Raw genomic sequence first — 19,863 nt, 5'->3', positions numbered from 1 at the left:
AAGATGAAATCATGAAATTTGCAGATAAATGGATGGAACTAGAAACTGTTATACTAAGTGAAATAACAGACTCAGTAAAAAACAAAAAGCATCGTATGTTCTCCCTCATATGTGGATCCTAGCACCAAATCCTTATAAGTGAATATGTATCTAGACATAACTACAGAAACCTGGATAATGAAAAGGAACCAGGGAGGTAAAGGAAAAGAAAGAACCTCAAAGAGAAGAACAGTAGGAAATGGGCCTTAATAAGGGAGTGATGGATAAAAACGGGGTTAAGAGGGGGGAGGGTTATACACGGAATCTTGGGGATAAAGGGAAAGAAGGAGCTCAAGAGAGGTGGGACCATAGTAGAAGGTATTATTAAGGGAGAAATGAGAAAAATAGGGGTACTTTAAATGGGGAAACCACGGTGGAAGAGTTAGACAATGTGAGAGATAAATAATGCCTAGCTAGTTGTAAAAAAAAAAAATGGGGAGAACCATATTAATCAAACAACCTACTGACAAATTATACATACAACTAGCTCAAGGAATATATTACATGTCTAGGCAAGGTTTATCTGAGAACATCCGGTCTTTGCCCAAGCTTTATCTATACAGCACATGGTTATTAAAAGTACCAGATTGGTGGAACTAACCTTCTTGGATGTTTAACAGATGTACTTTGAGGCCTATACTAATTTGGTCGGAGGGGCATAAAGGACAGTTTTTGCTCCTTGCCCTCCTAGGTTGACTAGTTCCAGGGGACTATGAGCATCTCTCAAAATGTCCTGTAACTGTGGTGGGTCACCTGTCCTCTTGATCAAGGCCATGGAGACCCCACTAAATGGACTTGAACCAGTGTCCAATCTACAAAGAGGAGGGTCAACACATAGGAATCATTTCTTCCATGCTTCCATGTGAAGCCAGCCACAGTTGAGTAGGACCTTTGACTTATCTTCACATAGATGGAACTGGTAAAAGGAAGGAGTCAGGGGCTCCTCCCAAGCGCATGTGACCCCTAAGGAACAGATCCTCAAACAATCTCAAGAGTAAAAATAAATTGGTTTATCTGAGCCAACTGTATGGTCTTAAACAGCCAAAAAGGAAAGTATAATCAAAGATTAAAGGGATCACTATAATTCTTTAAGAGTCCATGTGTATAGCTAAAAGCTACATAACAAGAAATAATGCCAGACAGGAGATACCTTCCTTTGAGTTATTGTCCAGGGTGGCCCAAGAGGCTCTCAGACAGTAACCCAGCATAGAACTGGGAAAATGAACAGCAGACCCCAATCTTATCTAAAGGAGTATTGGCAACTGATTACTGCTAGATGAGGAACAGCTGATCTTCCTAAAACAAGGATCTCTAGATAGGCTGACTAGATTCAGCAGACAGACAAGCACTGGAGAACGGTTAGGGGGTGCTGACAACACAGTGGACGGTAACAGGGATGACAGAGTATATGGGCTCCAGTAGGGGAGGCTATGGGAAGGTGTCATTTGGGATATGGGTGTATAGATGAATAAGATTGTTTGGGATGTTCTGTATGAAATACACACACACAAAAAAAATCAACAAATAAAAAAATGAACTATATCTGAGGAAGAAGCATAAAAATCTGCACCATGTTAATTAGTAGAGGTGAATCACATTACCACTGAAATCTACCTGATGATTTTATATCCATGCTCAAGTGGATCTCAAAAAGTAACCAACTGTGACTAGTAATAATCAGATATATAGAGATTAGAGACACATGTGCAAACATCTAAGTGTTAGTAGCATTAAAAATGAGTTTTTCTGCATAAAACAGTATATTTTAAAATGAAATGGAGATCTTTTTTAAAGGTTGAAACCTCATTCAATTTTATGTTTTATAGGGTTTATACTGAAAAAAAGAAGAACAAGTTATACCACGAAAACACCGCTGGCCAAATGAGAATGTGGGAAATTCTACAGGATATGGGGGATGATCACGAAATTACAAATTCAGAGATTTAAGATCCAAAGAACTGCAAACCAAGAGATTTAGGAGACACATGTACATAATGAGACCTGGGGGCCTCAAACAAGCCACCGTAAGAAGGCAGCCTAGGGAGTGTCAAGGGACACTGTCAGCATCAAGGTCAACCTGGGTATGTTTTTGATGCTCCAGCCAGATTTGTTTTAAGTCCTTAACAGTGTGATAGTTCAGATTTCCTTTAAAATAAACAAACCCCCAGCAGACAAAAGCCCACAAAATCTCTACAGAGAAAACGAGAAGGTTTTATCGAGACAGAGAAGAAAACCTGAATAAACAGAAGGGTACACAATATTTATGGATTAGAAGTCTAAGACTGAATATTATTAAAGAGGGCAATATTCTTCAAACTGACCAACAGATTAAATGCAAACTAAATCAAAATCTTAACTGGTATTGTGTTTTGTTTTATTTTGTTAGACTCTGATGAGCTGGATTTAAAATATATAAGGAAGTATAAAGGACCAGAAATAACAGCTAATATCAAAGAAGACCAACTGTGGAGAGCTGCGCACTATAAATGTTAAGACTTACTATGAACCTGTGGCAATCAGGACAGTGGTAACTGAGTGGTAACTAAGCTGTTCACACAGGCTTCTCACTGGCAGGTCAACCCGGTCCACATAGGGAATTCCAGGTTAGCTGGGGCTACAGGGAGAGCCCGTCCCAATAAACAAACAAAAATCAATCAGTCAATTAACGAATCAATGTTGTCACTAGAGAGATGGTTCAGAAGTTAAGAACACTGGTTGCTCTTCTAGAGGACCTGGGTTTGGTTCCCAGGACCCACATGGCACCTAACATACATTCTTAACTGCAGTTCCAGGGGATCTGAAGCCCTCTTCTGGCCTTTATAGGAATCAAGCATGCACATGGTGCACTTACATACATGTAGGCAAAACATTCACATACATAATATAAAAATAAATGGAGTATTTTTAAAAATCTAAAAAAAGGAGAAGAGAGCCCAACATTTAGAACAGTTTCAAACGGGATCAACAAAGATCAGTTTATTCCAAGAACACTATTTCAAAAGGAATAAAATTCAAACTACATACAAAGTCTAAAAATTAGTATCTCCTGTGTAATTTCACATATTTTAAATTTAGGGAATAAAAATTTACAGTAGACACCTGGATGCTAAAACTCAGCAGAAATTAAGGATGTACTTCACATAAAAATCAAGACAGTGATTAGTGCTTAGTAGTGGGGAAGCCATGACCAGGGAACAGGGGACTCTGGGACACTGGAATTGTGTATCTGCTTTCCCTAGGTACAGGACTGCAGCGCACTGCTTCACAAAAGTCCTTTACACTCTACATGTGCACTTTATCCAGCTCTCTGTGTTATGTTTTCCAATTAAAGAAGTCTGAGAGCTTCAAAAACAATATTTTTAGTGAAAACAAAATACCTGCTAATCTCAAAAGATCTGAAAGAGCCGCTACCCAGAATCCAGACCTCACCGCTGACCAAACGACTTCTCTATCAACCAAGTTTATTTTATAAAAATACATGACCTGCACGCTTCAAAAATGCCAAAATCAGCCACGGCTCAGCACTTGTGAAGCTGAGGCAGGAGAACTGTCATGGGTTTAGGAACACCTGGGCTTCAGAGTGTGTTCCAGGCCATCCTGGGATCCAGAATAAGGCTATGTCTGCAAAAAGGGGAGGGAGGGAGGGAGGAAGGGGAGAGAGAGAAGAAAGAAAAAAGTACCACATGAAGTTAAAAAAAAACAACAAAAAGACTGAGAAACTTGGAGATTAGTGGATGCTAAAGGAACAGAAAAATTAAATATGATAATATGGTGTGAGGTTAGAACCTGGAGCTAAAACCAGACAGGAAAAAACAGCATTCAAGGCATCACTGGGACAATTGGCAAAATTTTATTAAAATCTATACATTGGACTGCAGTATTGTATCAGCTGTGTCTCCTGAGTGTTACAATTGAACTGTGATTACAGGAGGGAATAGGGAACACTCATGTTCGTAGAAGATGCATACTGGAGCAGCCAGGGGAAAAGTAACATGCAGTCTTCAACACACTCTGAAGGGCTCAGATACAGACAAGGCAAGGAAAGAGGAGAGGAGTGACAGTGACAGGCCACAGTGCCAACCTCAGACAAGCCTAAGTGGAGGTCACGCAAGGACCTGCTGCCACTCAAAGCTATTTTCTACAGACCCTCTAGCGCCCTGCTGGTTTCATTCTCAGCCTTCCTCCAGTCAAAGGGATCCTGTCCTAACCAGGCTGCACGCCCCTCCCCAACACCCTGCTCTCAGCTCAGCCTGATCTCCAGGATCCTTCCACACTCTGGACTTCTGAGACCTCCCTGTGCCCGGCCATCTGAGCTCTATGTGCCACAGATCTACGAACTCCCACCCTAACCTACCAGCCAACCTGTTCACCTAGCACATGCTGATCTAGGACCCTGTGCCATCAATCATGGAATCCTGTCTCTAACTGAACTGAGACCGCTTCTTTCACCCCACTGCACATCAACATAAAGTGGTCCCCAACCTGAACACCCAGCACTACTCAGCTGGGCCATAACCTGACAACTTGGGGAAACAGTAAGAAAGACACAAACATTCAACAAGGACAGGATCACTTACCCATACCAAGACACACCACCACACAAGGCCAGATGCCCAGGTCTCAATGAAAAGCACAGACAATGTGAATAACCAAGATACTAAGGCTAATGCAAAATTAACACGCTCACTGTGATGTTTCCTGAGAATTACAACCTAGTAGATGCACAAGACAATGACTTCAGAATAGCCGTTATGAACAGGCTCAGGGAACCCAAGGAGGATATGAGTAATAAACTGAATGACGGCTACAAAACCACAGACAGATGAATGGAGCCAGTAAAACAATTCAAAACACGAAACTAGAATTCAATAGAGAGATAGAATCTCTGGAGAAAAGCTAATCTAAAATAAAACAGGAAACAAGAAACTCAGGGGCTCAAACAAAAAGCTTAGAGGAGAGAAGCACAAAGGTGGTGGGAAGAACGGAACGGAGAAGATCGGGCCTGGAGGAACCGAATGGAGAAGATCGGACCTGGAAGATGAGCTTGGGAAATGGATCCTTCAATCAAAGGAAAGTCACATCTAAAATAAGCCAGGAAAGAAATACTGACGACTTCTGGGACACGGTTAAAAGACCAACCCTATGAGCATAGGCGTGAAAGGGGAAGAAACCCCGGTCAGAGGCACAGAAAATGTTTTGAATAGAATAATAGGAGAAGGAAATTAAAATGTTCTTAAAAGCAAATGAAAATGAAAACACAACACAGCAAAGCTTTCGGGACAATGAAGACAGTCCTAAGAGAAAGGCAGCATTAAGTAACGAAAATGAAAACGTCTCACATAAATAAATTAAAGATGCACCTGAAAGCTTTGGAAAACCAAGAACAAACACCTAAAAACGGTAGACAGGAAGAGATAAAATCAAGACTGAAACTAATGAGTTAGAAATGAATAAAAGAATCAATGAAAGCAAGAGTTGGTTATTTGAAAAACTAACAAAATTGACAAACCTGTAGCCAAATTAACCAAAAGAGAGAGGACCCAAATTAATAAACCCAGAGATGAAAAGGAAAACATTATAACAAACCAGAGGGAATTCAGAAAACTGTTAAGACAAACTTTAAAAATCTATATTCTACTAAACTAGAAAATTTAAAAGAAATTGATGTTTCAAGATATGTACAGCCTACCAAAATTATATGAAAATGACATAAATAATTTAAACAGACCTTTACAAACAATGAGATGGAGTAATTAAAAATCTCCCAACCAAAGGAGCCCAGGACTAGATGGATACAGCACTGAATTCTACCAAACCTTCAAAGAGCTAATACCAGTACTCCCTAAATTATTCTGTAGCATAGAAACAAGGAAACTCTCCTAAGTGCCTTCTGTGAAGGCAGTATTACTGTAATACCAGAACCAAACAAAGATTCAAGAATAGAAGAAAATTATAGACCAATCTCTATGATAAACATAGAAGCAAAACTTCTCCACAAAATACTTGCAAACTGAATGCAAGAGCACGTCAAAAAGGTCATCCACCATGATCAAGTGGGCTTCATCCCAGAGATGCAGGGATGGTTCAACATATGTAAATCAATAACTGTAATCCACTACATAAACAGACTCAATTAGATGCAGAAAAGTCATTTGACAAAATCTAATATCCATTCTATGAACACAGGGAACATATCTCAACATAATAAAGCCAACATGCCAGAAGCCCACAGCCAACATACTAAATGGAGAAAAACTGTAAGCAGTCCATTAAAATCAGGAAGAAGACAAAGATGCCCACTCTCTCCATTCCTGTTCAACACAGTACCTGGTCTTAACTAGAGCAATAAGACAGACGATAAAGGGGACGGACACAAATTAGAAAGGAAGAAGTCAAAGGATCCTGATCTGCAGATGATATGATTCTATACATAAAAGACTTACCTAAGTCTCCACCAGAAAACTCCTAGAGCTGATAAATACATTCAGCAAAGTAGCAGGACAGACAATACCCCAAGTCAGCACCCTTCCTATACACCAGCAACAAACAACAGAGAAAGAGATCTAGGAAATGATCCCATTCACGATAGCCTCAAAAACCACAAAAGAGGGGCTGGAGAGATGGCTCAGCAGTTATGAGCACTGGCTGTTCTTGCAGAAGATCTGGGTTCAAATCCCAACACCCACATGGCAGCTAACAACTGTCCGTAACTCCAGTTCCAGGGGATCTGATGGCCTCTTCTGACCTCCACAAGCATTGCATGACATGGGTGCACTTATACACATGCATGCAGGCAATACACACATACACATAAAGTGAAAATACTAAATTTTTAAAAATCCATTAAATACCTTGGAATAAATCCAACAAAAGAAGGACTCATATACTGAAAACTTTAAGACATTGAAGAAAGAAACTGAAGAAGATACCAGAAGATGGGAAGGCCTCCCATGTCCATGGATTAGTAGGATTAATATTGTGAAAATGACCATCTTACCAAAAGCAATCTACAAATTCAATGTGATATCCATTAAAATTCCAATGCAATTCTTCACATAAATTGAAAATAACCTCAAATTTCATATGGAAACACAAAAATCTCAGGATAGCCAAAGTAATCCTGAACAACGAAGGAACTGCTAGAGACATTACCACCCCTGATCTCAAATTACACTACAGAGCTATAGTAATAAAAACAGCATGGTACTGGCCTAAAACAGACACGCTGATTAGTGAAATATAATTGAGGACCCAGATTTAAATGCACACATTTACAGTCACCTGATTTTTGACAAAGGAGCCAAAAATATGCACTGGAGAAAAGACAGAATGTTCAACAAACAGTGCTGTTCAAACTGGACATCTGCATATAGAAGAATGAAACTAGATCCCCATCTCTCATCATGCACAAAATTAAACTCCACATGGATCAAGGACTTCCACATAAGACCAGATACCCTGAGTCAGATGGAGGAGAAAGGACAGAGTACATGGAAACTTACAGGCACAGGAAGGATGTCTATAGGATGTCTTCTGAACAGGATGTCTATAGTACAGTCCTTAAATTCAACAATTGACAGATGGGACCACACAAAACTAAAAAACTTCTATACATCAAAGAATACCATCATTCAAGTGAAGAGACAACCCACAGAATGGGGAAAAAAAAATCTTTACCAGCTACACCTCTGACAGAGGGTTAATATCTGGAATATACAAAGAAACTCAAAAACTAAACAAAAAAACAAACAACCCAATTATAAAATGGGGCAAGGAGCTGAACAGAGAGTTCTCTAAAGAAATGTAAATGATTGAAAAGTACTTTAAAAAAGTCCAGCATCTCTAGTCAACGGGGAAATGCAGATAAAACCACTGTGAGATCTCATCTTACCCCACTCAGAATGACAAAGATCAAAAACACAAACAATGACAAATGCTGGTGAGAATGTGGAGAAAGGGGAACCCTACTGAGTGCTGGTGGCAATGCAAACCAGCGCAGCCACTATGGAAATCAGTGTGGAGCTGCTTCAAAAAGCTAGAAATTGATCTACCATACAATCCAGCCACACCACCCTTGGGCACATACCCAAAAGACTATTCCCTGCTACAGAAATACCTGTTCATCCATGTTCATTGCTTTCTTTTTCATAATAATCAGTAATTGGAAGCAACCTAGATGTCCATCAACTGGTGAATGGATCATGAAAGCGTGGTACACACACACAGTGGAATATTATTCGGCTCAAACATGAAATTACAAAATCCATCGGACAGAACTGGAAACAACCATCCTGACTGAGGTAAACTAGACCCAGAAAGACAGACGTCACAGATTCTGTTTCACAGCTGGATGCTAGCTTTGCAATCCTAGACATGCATGGTTCAATTGAAAATTTCAGAGAGGTCATGAAATTAATTAAAGCCATGGTACAGGGAGGCTTCCTGGGTGGGGTGGCAGAATGCAATGACATGAAGAAGGGGGAACATTAGACTACAGAGGGTTAATGGGTCAAGGAATGGGTGGGCAGGGCAGAGGGAGGAGTGTGGAGAGGAATAAGCCTTTAGAAAACACCACTGGAGACCCACCACTATAGAGGCTCCTCACACATATACACACACATGTAGCATGGGAACATTGTGCCTTCTAGACATCATAGGCTAGCAACAACAACAAAAACCCTCAATGCCAGGAATGGATTCCATCTCTAGAAGCTTCTGATCAGGGGCCCCATAGACCCTCACACACTGACCATTGCCGCTGCTCTTGGTTACCCACCAGAACTGGATGGTGAGACCCTATTGCTGAAGACACTACATGCATGAGCTGTAGAACAAACAAGGAGAAATAGGCTGGTGCTGACTTCAGAGCCTCATCTCCACTGGCCAGTGTTCATAGTGCTGGAAGGTGCTGTGCATGCTACCTGAAGGAAAAAAAACAGTCACCAACATTACCCAGCTGTGAATTCTGTGAACTACAAAAACAACTGGTCTGGCAAGATACACCCACCAGTGCAATAGCAGCACCATTATTATGGGAGTAACCAATCATTCTCTAATTGCAATTAAGGTCCACTTCCTAGGATGGAGCCCATATCTGACATTGATATCAGGCACAAGACCCTAGGCTAGACAGGTCACAAGCTATAGGGAGAGCCTAATACTATTATTCTGCTAAATAGATATAGTATTAAACTGACTCCTAATAAGTTTGTTATTCCAATAACAGTAAGATTAATGTATCTCTCAACTCTCACCAGAGAAGCTTCTGTATGCAGCAGATGGTGATTACTACAGAGAGTCACAAATGGTCAAGGCACAGAGACCAAGAAGTGCTTGTCCCTGAAGAGGATGCCTCTTTCAAACTTCTGCCTGCCAAGGCTCAAGGATCATGGTGGAAGAGGGGGTGGAAAGATTGTAAGAGCTAGAAGTGGTGGATGACCACAAGGACACAGAGCTTTCCAGACAGCTGGGCAGATATTCATATGAACTCACAGCAATGGTGACAGTGTGCATGCATCCTGTTAGCTCAAGCCAGACAAAAATTCCAGCATAAACACAGGGAAATAAACAAGAAATGCAACTCCACCCAAGAAAACTGTGTCAACAGACAGATGCTGGGAGGGGGCTGGAAACTGTCTCTTTCAAGGAAAGAATTCTTGGTAGATTAATCAGGGTCCTGTAGATGGACCCATCCTGAAGGACATTTGGGGGACACAAATTAGACTCTTTCTCTCACATATGTATTGGGGGGGAGAGAACATTAAATTAGGCAGGGGGCAATAAGGGGTGGGGCAAACAGGAAATAGGGAATCTAAGTACCATCAAATTATATCATATAAAAATCAAAAATTCAATTAAAAAGAAATGCTTTCTATGTGATTTTTTTTTTTTTTTATTTAAAAATAATCTCTTAGCCAGGTATAGTGGTGCACACCTTCAATCCCAGCACTTGGGAGGCAGAGGCAGGTAGATTTCTGTGAGATCAAGGACAGTCAGGTCTATGTAGCGAGTTCTAGGCCAGCAGAGGCTACAGGGAGACCCTGTCTCAAAAAACAAACAAACAAAACTCTCCTAGCAAACTAGAAATGTAAACTTTCTTAAACTGGTAAAGGGGAGCTACTTAAAATGTAAAAAGAGAAAAGGAAATTTAAAAAAATCACAAGGTTCAGTGCAACATGGAAAAGCAAAAGAGCCTGCCGGAGTCAGCCAAGGCACCCGTGAACTCTGGACAGTCAGTAAGAAAACGCAAAAGCTTAAAATTCATTTCATTTGGAGTGTCTGATCTGGCCTCCACTTGGGGCTGGGGCTGAGAACTCGAGCACCTGGATCCAGCCTTCATATGGTGGTGAGCTTCCCCACATCCTGCCATACCCAACCCCCTAACTGGGATTAAGTCAGGCCCCTCCCATGGCCCCAGGACAGACCTCTGCCCTATGGTAGGGTAAGGCTGCAACCTTAGCAGACAGCCTGAGAGTGCCTGATCTGGCCTCCACCTGGTGTAGGGGCTGAAAACTCAGCAGAGCACCTGAGAGCACCTGATCCAGCTTCCCCTTAGGGAACTTCACTTACTGTGCTCTAGTAAAGGGTCCAAACACTAGAAGGAAGCCTGAGTACTGACTGGTGCCTGACTGGGGCCTCTGTGGGAGCTCCTGAGTAGCTTATCTGAAGCCAACAGTTCCCCCAAAATAAAATCTGAGAGAACATGAAACCTAGACCAACCATCTCTATCCAATAAGAAAAACAGGGAAGGCTCACCAGTAACTCAACAGAAGCAGCCCTCAACTCAACAACGGAAGGCTTGATTTTCATACCACAATCAAAAACAACAAAAGAAATCCACATGCCAAAACCACAACGAAAAAATAAAATAAAATGGAAAGCCAAAACACTATGTCCCCACCAAACTCACCAGTCCTGTAGAAGAGTTCTACAAGGAGAACCCCCTAGAGATAACCCAGGACATAGATTTAAAAGAGTCATAAGCACGATCAAGGAATTCAATGAATTTAAAGGACACACAAACAAATCAATGAACTAAAAGAAGACAGGGATAAACTTCTGACTGAATTCACAGAAGAGACACATTGAAGAAAACTCAGGCTGAAATGAAGAAAGAAGTGAAAAACTCATTAAGCCAACTTGAAACAACAGAGGAAAGCCTCACCAATAAAATGAATGAAATGGAAATCAGAATATCAACACTGGAGGATAAAGTTGAAGAACTGGACCGCTCAAGTAAAGATTATGCATAATTTTTAAAAACACAGGAATGGCTGGGTATGGTGGCCCATGCCTTTAATCTAAGCACTTGGGAGGCAGAGGCAAGCGGATCTCTGTGAGTTCAAGGCCAGCCTGGTCTACATAGTGAGTTCCAGGACAGCTGGGGCTACAGGGAGACCCTGTCTCAAAAAAAAAAAAAAAAAACCCACAGCAACGCAATATGCAGGAGATTTGGGGCACCATGAAAAGACCAAATCTATGCATCATAGGCATAGAAACAGAATTTCAGGTCAATGGTGTTGACCAGATCTTAAACATGACTGTAGAAGAGAATTTCCCCAAACTAAGGACAGACATCCCCATACAAATATAAGAAGCACATAGAACACCAAATAGAATCAGAAAAGAAACTCCCCACAGCATATCACAGTAAAAACACTAAATGTACAGAACAAAGAGAGAACACTGAAAGCAGCAAAAGAAAAACAACAAGTCCCATACAAAGGAAAGCCCATCAGAATTACAGCTGACTTATCAATGCAAACTATGAAAGCCCAGAAGAGCCTGACAAAGGTATTTCCAGTTCTACATGACAACGGATGCCAGCCCAGAATACTATACCCAGCAAAAATGTCTACTATGGGTGAAGGAGAAAGAAAAACCTTCCACGGCATGAATAGCCTCAAGGAATTCATGTCCACAAAACCGCCCTTCAAAGAATACTTGAAGCAACACAAAGAACGGGGAGAGGAACAACTGCACCCCAGGGGCAGCAGAAAGAAACTAAATGAAGGTGTGAGTGTGGAAACACAAAACTGGACAAAGATGCAAACAGCAATCAAAGTGATGGCAACCAGTGCACATCTTCCAACAACTTTAAATATCAATGGACTGGACTCCCCAGTCAAAAGACACAGGCCAGCTGAATGGATTAAGAAACAAAATCCATCTCTTTGCTGTCTGCAAAATACCCAACTCACCTTCAAGGACAGGCACTACCTTAAGGTAAAAAGGATGGAAAAGAATATTCCAAGTAAACGGCACTAAGAAACAAGCAGGGATTGCCAATTCTAATATCTGACAAAATAGACCTGAAAGTAAAACTAATCCAAAGAAATGAGGGTAACTTCATTCTGATCAAAGGAACAATTAACCAAGAACACATTACAATCCTGAACATATACACACCAAACTCTGGTGCACCCAAATTCATAAAAACAACACTACAGGACTTTAAGACACAGATTAACCCCAACTCAGTAATAGTAGGGGACTTCAGTACCCCACTGTCTTCATTAGACAGGTCAACAGGATAAAGAATAAACAGAAAGACATCTGAGTTAAATGATACCATACATCAAATGGACCTAACAGACATCTTCCCAATATTCTACCCAAGCACCAAAGAATACACTTTCTATTCAGTACCCCATAGAACTTTCTCAAAAATTGGCCACATACTGGGGCACAAAACAAACCTCAACAAATACAAAAAAAAAGTGAAATAATTCCTTGCATTTTATCATACCACAATGCAGTAAAGCTGTCAGGAAGTCACTGGATCTATATTTGAGTGTGGACTTTCCAGCACAGCTATAAATGGTGGGGGAGGGGGGAGCTTCTATAAATAAATCCGTACCCTATGTTCTGTTAACAGGCCCAATAAACTAGTTAGGATTTTTAAAAAAGAAAGAAAAAAGAACAGATCTAATGGAAACCTTCATTATTCCACCAAAGTTGACCCCATACTGGCAAATCCTTTGGTCTTTGTTTATCCCAACATCTCCCCCTTAAACTGCATTTTGTGTGTGTGTGTGTGTGTGTGTGTGTGTGTGTATTTATGTAACCTGCTTCAAGTTATTTCTGGGAAAATGTGTTAAATATTGCCTCTCTGTGGAATAACAAAAATATTCTAAAATTTAAAATAATTTCATTTCATTTGCACACACCAACCAGCAACAACTAAAAAGAAATGGAGGTGTCAAGGAGACACTCACCTGTGACAGACCCTGGCCACCAGCAGCTGCAGAATCCTGAGTTCAAGGCCTCCCAGAGCTACACAGCAAGACTGTCTCAAACAACAACAAAAGCCCTGATAACCAGCATTAAATCTGATAAGATCCAGGTTTTTGTAACAGAAAAAGATATACTTTATCTTCATAGTTGTGTGTGTGTGTGTGTGTGTGTGTGTGTGTGTGCTAGATAATTTCAAATATCAACTTGACACGTGGGAAGAGGGAACCTCAATAGGGTAATTTCCTCTACTGGACTGGCCTGTGGCCATGTGAACCATTTTCTTGATTGCTGAGTGATGTGGGAGGGCCCAGTCCACTGTGGGCAGTGTAAACCCTGGGCAGGTTGTCCTGGGCTATATAAGAAAATGGGCTGAGCAGGGACCAGAGGACCAAGCCAGCAAGCAGCATTCCTCTGTGGTGTGTGCTTCAGCTCCTTCCTCAGGCTCCTGCCCTACCTGGGTTCCTACCCTGGCTTTCCCCTAAAGACTGTACAGTAAGCTGAAATAAACCTTTCCTTCCCAAGTTGGTTTGGTCAGTGTTTTATCACAGCCATAGAAATTAACTAGGACAGTGTGTGTGTGTATGTCTGTGTGTGTGTGTGTGTGTGTGTGTATACACGTGTATGTGTAAGTACGTGTGAATGTATGTATGTATGTGTGTATCTCTGTGTGTGTTCACACATAACTTGAACACACAGATGTGAACACACACAGGGAAAGTGAAGAAAACTATTTAAGAATATCTCAAAGGTACAGATCCATCACAGACTGGTTTGTGGGATAAAAAGCAATTTCAATGAAGGTCCAGCAAGTCTGTGGCTTTGGTTCTCCTTTTCCCACGAAGGGACAAGACGCTGCTGAGTGTGTCTGGACATCAAAGGCCAAGGAAAGCCAGACAGTCCTGAAGAGTAGAGTGGGCGGGGTCAAGGTTTGGATGATCAAGGTACCTGTAGGTCATGCAATGGTGCCGGTGCCGTGGCGATAACCCAGAGTCCCTGAAGACATGTGACTTCAGGAAATGGCAGTAGGCCACAGAGAAGACAAAAGCAGGGATTCTGGGAGGACTGGAGACCCAATGTGAAAAGTCAGCTTCAGAGATGACCACGGAGAAGCTGTGGCCCCAGGAGAGACAAACATTCCTCTTTGCTTGCGTCTTGAGAAAGGTTCTCACTAAGCAGCCCACACTATCCTTAGCCTTGCAATTCTCCTGCCTCTGCCTCCCGAAGGCTGGGATTACAGGTATGAGTCATCACACCCACTGCAAACACTGCTTAGGACAGGAAAGGCACCAACCCTTTCCTAAGGAATGTGAGCAAACTGTGTGCTACATGTGAATGAAGACAGGTGTCTGTAAAACCCAGAGGACTGGGCACACCCATGTCTGCATTTTAACGATGCACAGGGCTTGCCCATGTTTGGCACTGAGCTTAATTCTAAAAAGTACAGATGAGTGGAAGGGAAGACAGAGACTCCGAGAAGCCTCAGACCTCTGAAGGGGAGTGATGGGACGAAGGAAGATGGGGAGGACGTGGTTCAGGGAGAAAGGAGATGGTATGTGCAGATGAGGGAAACAGCCAGTGTACTAGGCAAGGACCAGGACAAAGGCTTCCTGAAGGAGGGGAGGCTGGAAAAGTGAAGGGGCCAAGACAGGGCAAAAGGACACTCTACAGGAAGACATGCTTACTTCCCACTTTCTCCCAGAAACCACATCGAGGTCATCAGTTGCAAACAGGAGGGTGTGACTGGAAGAGTGACAGGGGACACAGCAGGACAGGCTGACACAGGAGCCCCTGCCACACAGCACAGCCAAATACCGAAGAACACAACTCAGGCAGTAGTGTGCTGTAGTCTGCCGAGTACACAGGACAGAAACCCCTCGGCACCACTCCCTTCCTAGCTTAGCAGGCCAGGAACAAAACGGGTGGGTAAGGGGAGCTTTGTGGAGCACACATGAGGCTCTACTCATGATCCCCAGTATCGCTGAAATAACACAGAAAACGGGAAAGCCTAGAAAGATGGAGCCCTGCAGATAGATAGAGGCTCCTGGAGGCAGCTGCAGCCCACCTCACAGGTGAGCGCCCTGGAGCCTGTCAGAGAAGCATCCACCCGCACCTGTGTAACCAAACTGCCGGAGCAGCCTGGCCGATGCAAGGACACCTTCTTACCGGTGGAAGACACTTGTCACTGAATGCATACTTTTCCAGGCGGGTGAGAGGAGGCAGGTTATCCTGGCCTGGGATGTCCAAGAAAGCTGTCATTCTGTCGTTGCAATCTGGGCCACAGTCCTCAAACCCATCTGCAGGGGAAGAGTAAACACTCAAACTGTATCCTCTGTGCATGTCACCGACAGTGACTGCTCACACTGGGCAGAGCCAGCGCCTGTGATGGGCTGTCTGCCTTCAGAGCACTTTCCAGTGAGAGCCCCTAGAAACCATCCACAACAGAGCCAGTAACTAAGGGACCCCAAAAGAAGGGCAGCAAGGACAAGAGGCACAAAAGAAAGCTGACCCCCATCAACACCCACGGACCACTCCCCTACCAGGAGCACGGAGTTCTGTGCCAGCACCAGGAAGGCCCTGCTGGGAAGCCTTTGGTGGCAAGTTCACCCCCAACCTTGTTGACCCCAATATCTCCAGGACTTCATGCACTCCTGGCACCGAGTCCCACCTCATCTGCACCCTGACCCAGCAACACCCGAAAAGGCCCATCCCCACACACATCCATAGGTCCCTCAGTCATCCTGGCATCCCCTCCCTAGTGCAGTAAGGTAGCTCAGGGGCCCTGGAGTCAAATGTACCCAGGAAGGAATCCCAGAACTATCACTGCACAGTTGTGTGAACAGTGGGGGTCACTTAGCTTCTCTGTGCTTTTTGAGCTCTCGTCCTGAAGTAAACCCACCCTTGGCCCCATCAGGATAGTAGGACATAGGAGCCCTTGTATGTGAAGACCTTTGGGACCTGTCCCCAACCCTCTCCACTGGTCCCCACTGTTTATGCACCCCATAAACAGCACACACACCCAAGGTCTTCTACAGACATCACTCCCCATCTTCTCTTTCCTGTGAGTCTTCAGGCCCACAGCATCTCTAGCATTCTTTCCTGCCCACCCTCCTCTCACACTGCAGGTGCCAATGGTGGTCACCTAGGGAACCTGGAACACTACAGTTCTGCAAACCCAGTGAGGCTGCCTGTAACAGGTTCCCACCAGCAGGCCTCTGCTCAGTCACTGCTGGATGCTCCATGCCTAGCATGACAGCTGGTGTGCACTGGATGTTCCTTAACCACACATGAGCAAATTCACTCTAAAGCCATGCATCTCTCTAAGGAAAGTTTTAACCACCAAATTAGCAAAATCTTTTCATCCACTCTATAAAACACGTACTAAAGACTCATCTCTAAGACACCACTCTGTGGGGCAGTAATAGAAGAGCCACTGGGTATCATAAAAATTAAAGTACCGGGGCCAGGGAGGCAGTGGAGTGCTTGCTGCCCAAGCATGAGGACCTGAGTTCAAGCCCCAGGAACTCACATAAAAGCCAAGCATGGTGGTGTGTATTTGTAATCTCTGTGCTAAGGAGGAAAAGACAGGCAGATCTCCAGGTTCACTGACAACCAGCCTAGTCTATCTGTCAAGTACCAGGCCAGTAAAAGACAATGTCTCAAAAAGCAAGATGGATGGCTACTGAGGAGCAACACCCAAGGCTGACCTCAGATTCCTACAGGCATGCATGCACGTGTACACACACACACACACACCCATGAGCACATATACACACATATCCAGATCACAGTGATGGCTCTATCTTTTAGGAACTCGTAGTGGGCCAGAGGCAGGTACATTCATGTGTAGTGTATGTGCACACATGCACACATGTGGAGACTACTAGTTTCTGTCAGGTGTCTTCCAGAATCACTCTCCACCTTATCTTTTCAGGGAATGGCTCTGGGTCCAGCTCTCATCAATTGGCCAGACTGGCTGGCTTGTGAGCTCCACGGATCTGTCTGTCTCCCCCACCCCCACCCCACAGCTCCCCAACCCCCGCACACCCTAGGGTTTGGGCTGCACATGACGGTGGTTGGCTTCTTCCCAGAGCTTCTGGGGACCCAATCATGTCCTGGGCTTGCACGGCAGGCACTCAATTGAGTGGGCCATCTCTCCAGCCCTTCTTATTTAAACTTTTTTCTTTATTTTTATAATTTCATAAATTTGTACAATGAAATATGATCACATCTACCCACCTTCCCCAACCTCCCCCCACCTTTCCCAACCTGCCCCTTCCAACTTCATGCTTTCTTTTTGATAGCCCACTGAGTCCAGTCAGTGCTGCCCATGTGTGCAAGGGTATGGGGCCGTCTGCTGGAGCACGAGACACCTACCAGTGTCCACATCTCCAAAATGGAATGATCCTCCCCACTAGCAGCTGTCAACCACCAACAGCGACTCAGGAAGAGGCGGGGCCTGGAGATCATCTAATCCATCTATGTCGGGATTGGAGCTGGCTTGATCCCGTGTGTGTCTTGTGAGTCCATGAGTACCAAGCCCAGCCCTCCACAGCACTCCTCCACATCCTCTGGCTCTGACAATCTCTCTATCCCCTCTTCCTCACTGTTCCCTGAGCTCTGGTGGTGGGGCTGATGCAGATGCCCCTTCAGAAATGCTTCCTGTCCTTGTTTTGCAGGTAAGCAAGCAATACTTAGTAGGTGTAAGTACCAGCCACCGCCTGGCGTGTCCCAACCAGAAGTGGTTCACACAGGGCTGTTCCCACAGTTGTCTTCCCACTGAGAGCAGGGTGCTTGTACTCTCAAGCCTGGTCAGCCGCTTTCTCTCTCTCACTGGATTAAATACCTCAGTGAAACATTGTGACAAGCACTGACACATGAGTGCAAAGGAAGCTATATTCCTGAACAGGGGCCTGAGGTCCTCAGGGATCAGTAAAGGGCCACTGGGTGTGAGTGGAACGAGTGCAAAGTATCGGAAACACGGCAGTTGGCACCCATGTTTTGGCATTTTTTAATTTTTAATTAGAGAGAGAGAGAGAGAGAGAGAGAGAGAGAGAGAGAGAGAGAGAGAGAGAGAGAGAGAGAGAAAGAGAGAGAGAGAGAGACAGGTGTGAGGGCACAGGCACACACCACTGAATGCATGTGGAGGTCAAAGTACAACTTGCAAGAGTTCGTTCTCTCCTTCCACCGTGGGTTCCAACAATCGAACTTGGGGCTTCAGACTTATGCAACAAGTACTTTTACCTGATGAGCCATTTCACCAGTCCAGCATCCATGCTTTTAAGCACAAATCTTGATCCTCAGGAGAGGCTTTGGGGTGGGTGTAATCGAAGGGGGCCTTGGTGCTTAGACTAGGTCTTGGCTCAGATCCCGACACCAGCCTACAAACCCACATTTTATGCATAGCAGGTAACTTCTCCTAGCGTGCAGCCACCTTGGTCCATTCCTGCTGGAGAAGAGGGAATCTACTAAGGGTCAGGCAGACAGGGAAGGGCCTGGATTTGAAACCCAATTACCATGAGGACTCTCACTGTTTCAAAGAGAATGTGGTAGGCTTTGTGCACAACAAAGAGAAAGGCCACAGCAGAGCCCTCCCAGCCCCCGGCTCCCTGAGGAACCTTTCTGTTTTGACCAAAAAGAATAAAGATGAAGAAAGAGGCTGCAGAGGCCTCCTGGAGGTTAGTTTTGGCAAGACTTGCCTCCCTGGCTACTTCTGGGAAGATCAATGGGCACCTGCTCTGGAGGTGTCGATGCCCCCCGCTGTCCTCTGCATTGAAAATTAGATGGCTGTGCCAGTCACACTACAGGTGTGAAGAGGCAGCAGAGTCCCACTTGGAGCCAGGAAGCCAGGCCAATTTAGGAGTAATGACAAGAGTTTAAAATAGAGGTGGCTGGCTGTGGCCTGGGTGCTCAGCGTGCTCTGAAATACTGACCACAATTTTATTAACTCTTAGCTAAAAATGAGCTTGTTAAAAACTTACACTGCAGAACAGAGATTTTAACAAAGTATACAGTCATGCGTGCACATGAGTGTGGAAGGCAGAGGTTGATGCTGGGTGTCTTCCCTAATTGCTTCTCACCTTATTTTTTGAGGCAGGGTCTCTCACTGAACCTGGAGCTCTCTGATTCAGCTAGTGCCCCGGGGATCCTCCTGTTTCTGTCCACACAACACTAGGATTACAGGCAAGCACTACCACACCCAGCTTCTAGGAGAGCCCTAGGGATTGAATTCAAGTTATGATTGCATGGCAAGCACTTTGTGACTGAGCCCATCTCCCTAGACCCAAGAAGTATACATCTTTTTTAAAAAGAAAATACGTATGTGTGTGACATAATCAAAGCGTGCCATTTCTCTACAGGATCACTGGCTAGATAAACAGGTCCACACTGGTCATGAGCACAGTCAACGACCACAGCACTTGATGTGCATGCTTAATAAATTCCCCAGGGTCCAAGAGGACTCTGCTGCCCTCAGCCCACTTGAGTCAAATGTTTCTGTGGACCTTGACTTCATCGGACTTGAAAACCCGTAATGGAGTCCAAAGAACTGGCCCCTGGGGTCTGAGCTCACAGACAACTTTGGAACCCATA

General features: G+C 44.0%; 1 protein-coding gene across 1 annotated transcript in view; it reads right to left on the bottom strand.

Moving 5' to 3' along the window:
- The window catches only part of LOC103741829 (serine/threonine-protein phosphatase 4 regulatory subunit 1), a gene marked incomplete at its 3' end in the record, with an annotated part of 93,299 nt that overhangs the window by 49,978 nt on the left and 23,458 nt on the right, over positions 1–19,863 (bottom strand). Inside the window, 1 exon segment of the mRNA XM_029568265.1 lies at positions 15,439–15,569. Within this exon segment, the coding sequence (XP_029424125.1) occupies positions 15,439–15,569 (131 nt within the window).

Source organism: Nannospalax galili, unplaced genomic scaffold, assembly GCF_000622305.1.
Source record: "Nannospalax galili isolate Female #2095 unplaced genomic scaffold, S.galili_v1.0 scaffold231, whole genome shotgun sequence".
Lineage (NCBI taxonomy): Eukaryota > Metazoa > Chordata > Mammalia > Rodentia > Spalacidae > Nannospalax > Nannospalax galili.
This window is presented reverse-complemented; position numbering and strand designations above follow the sequence as displayed.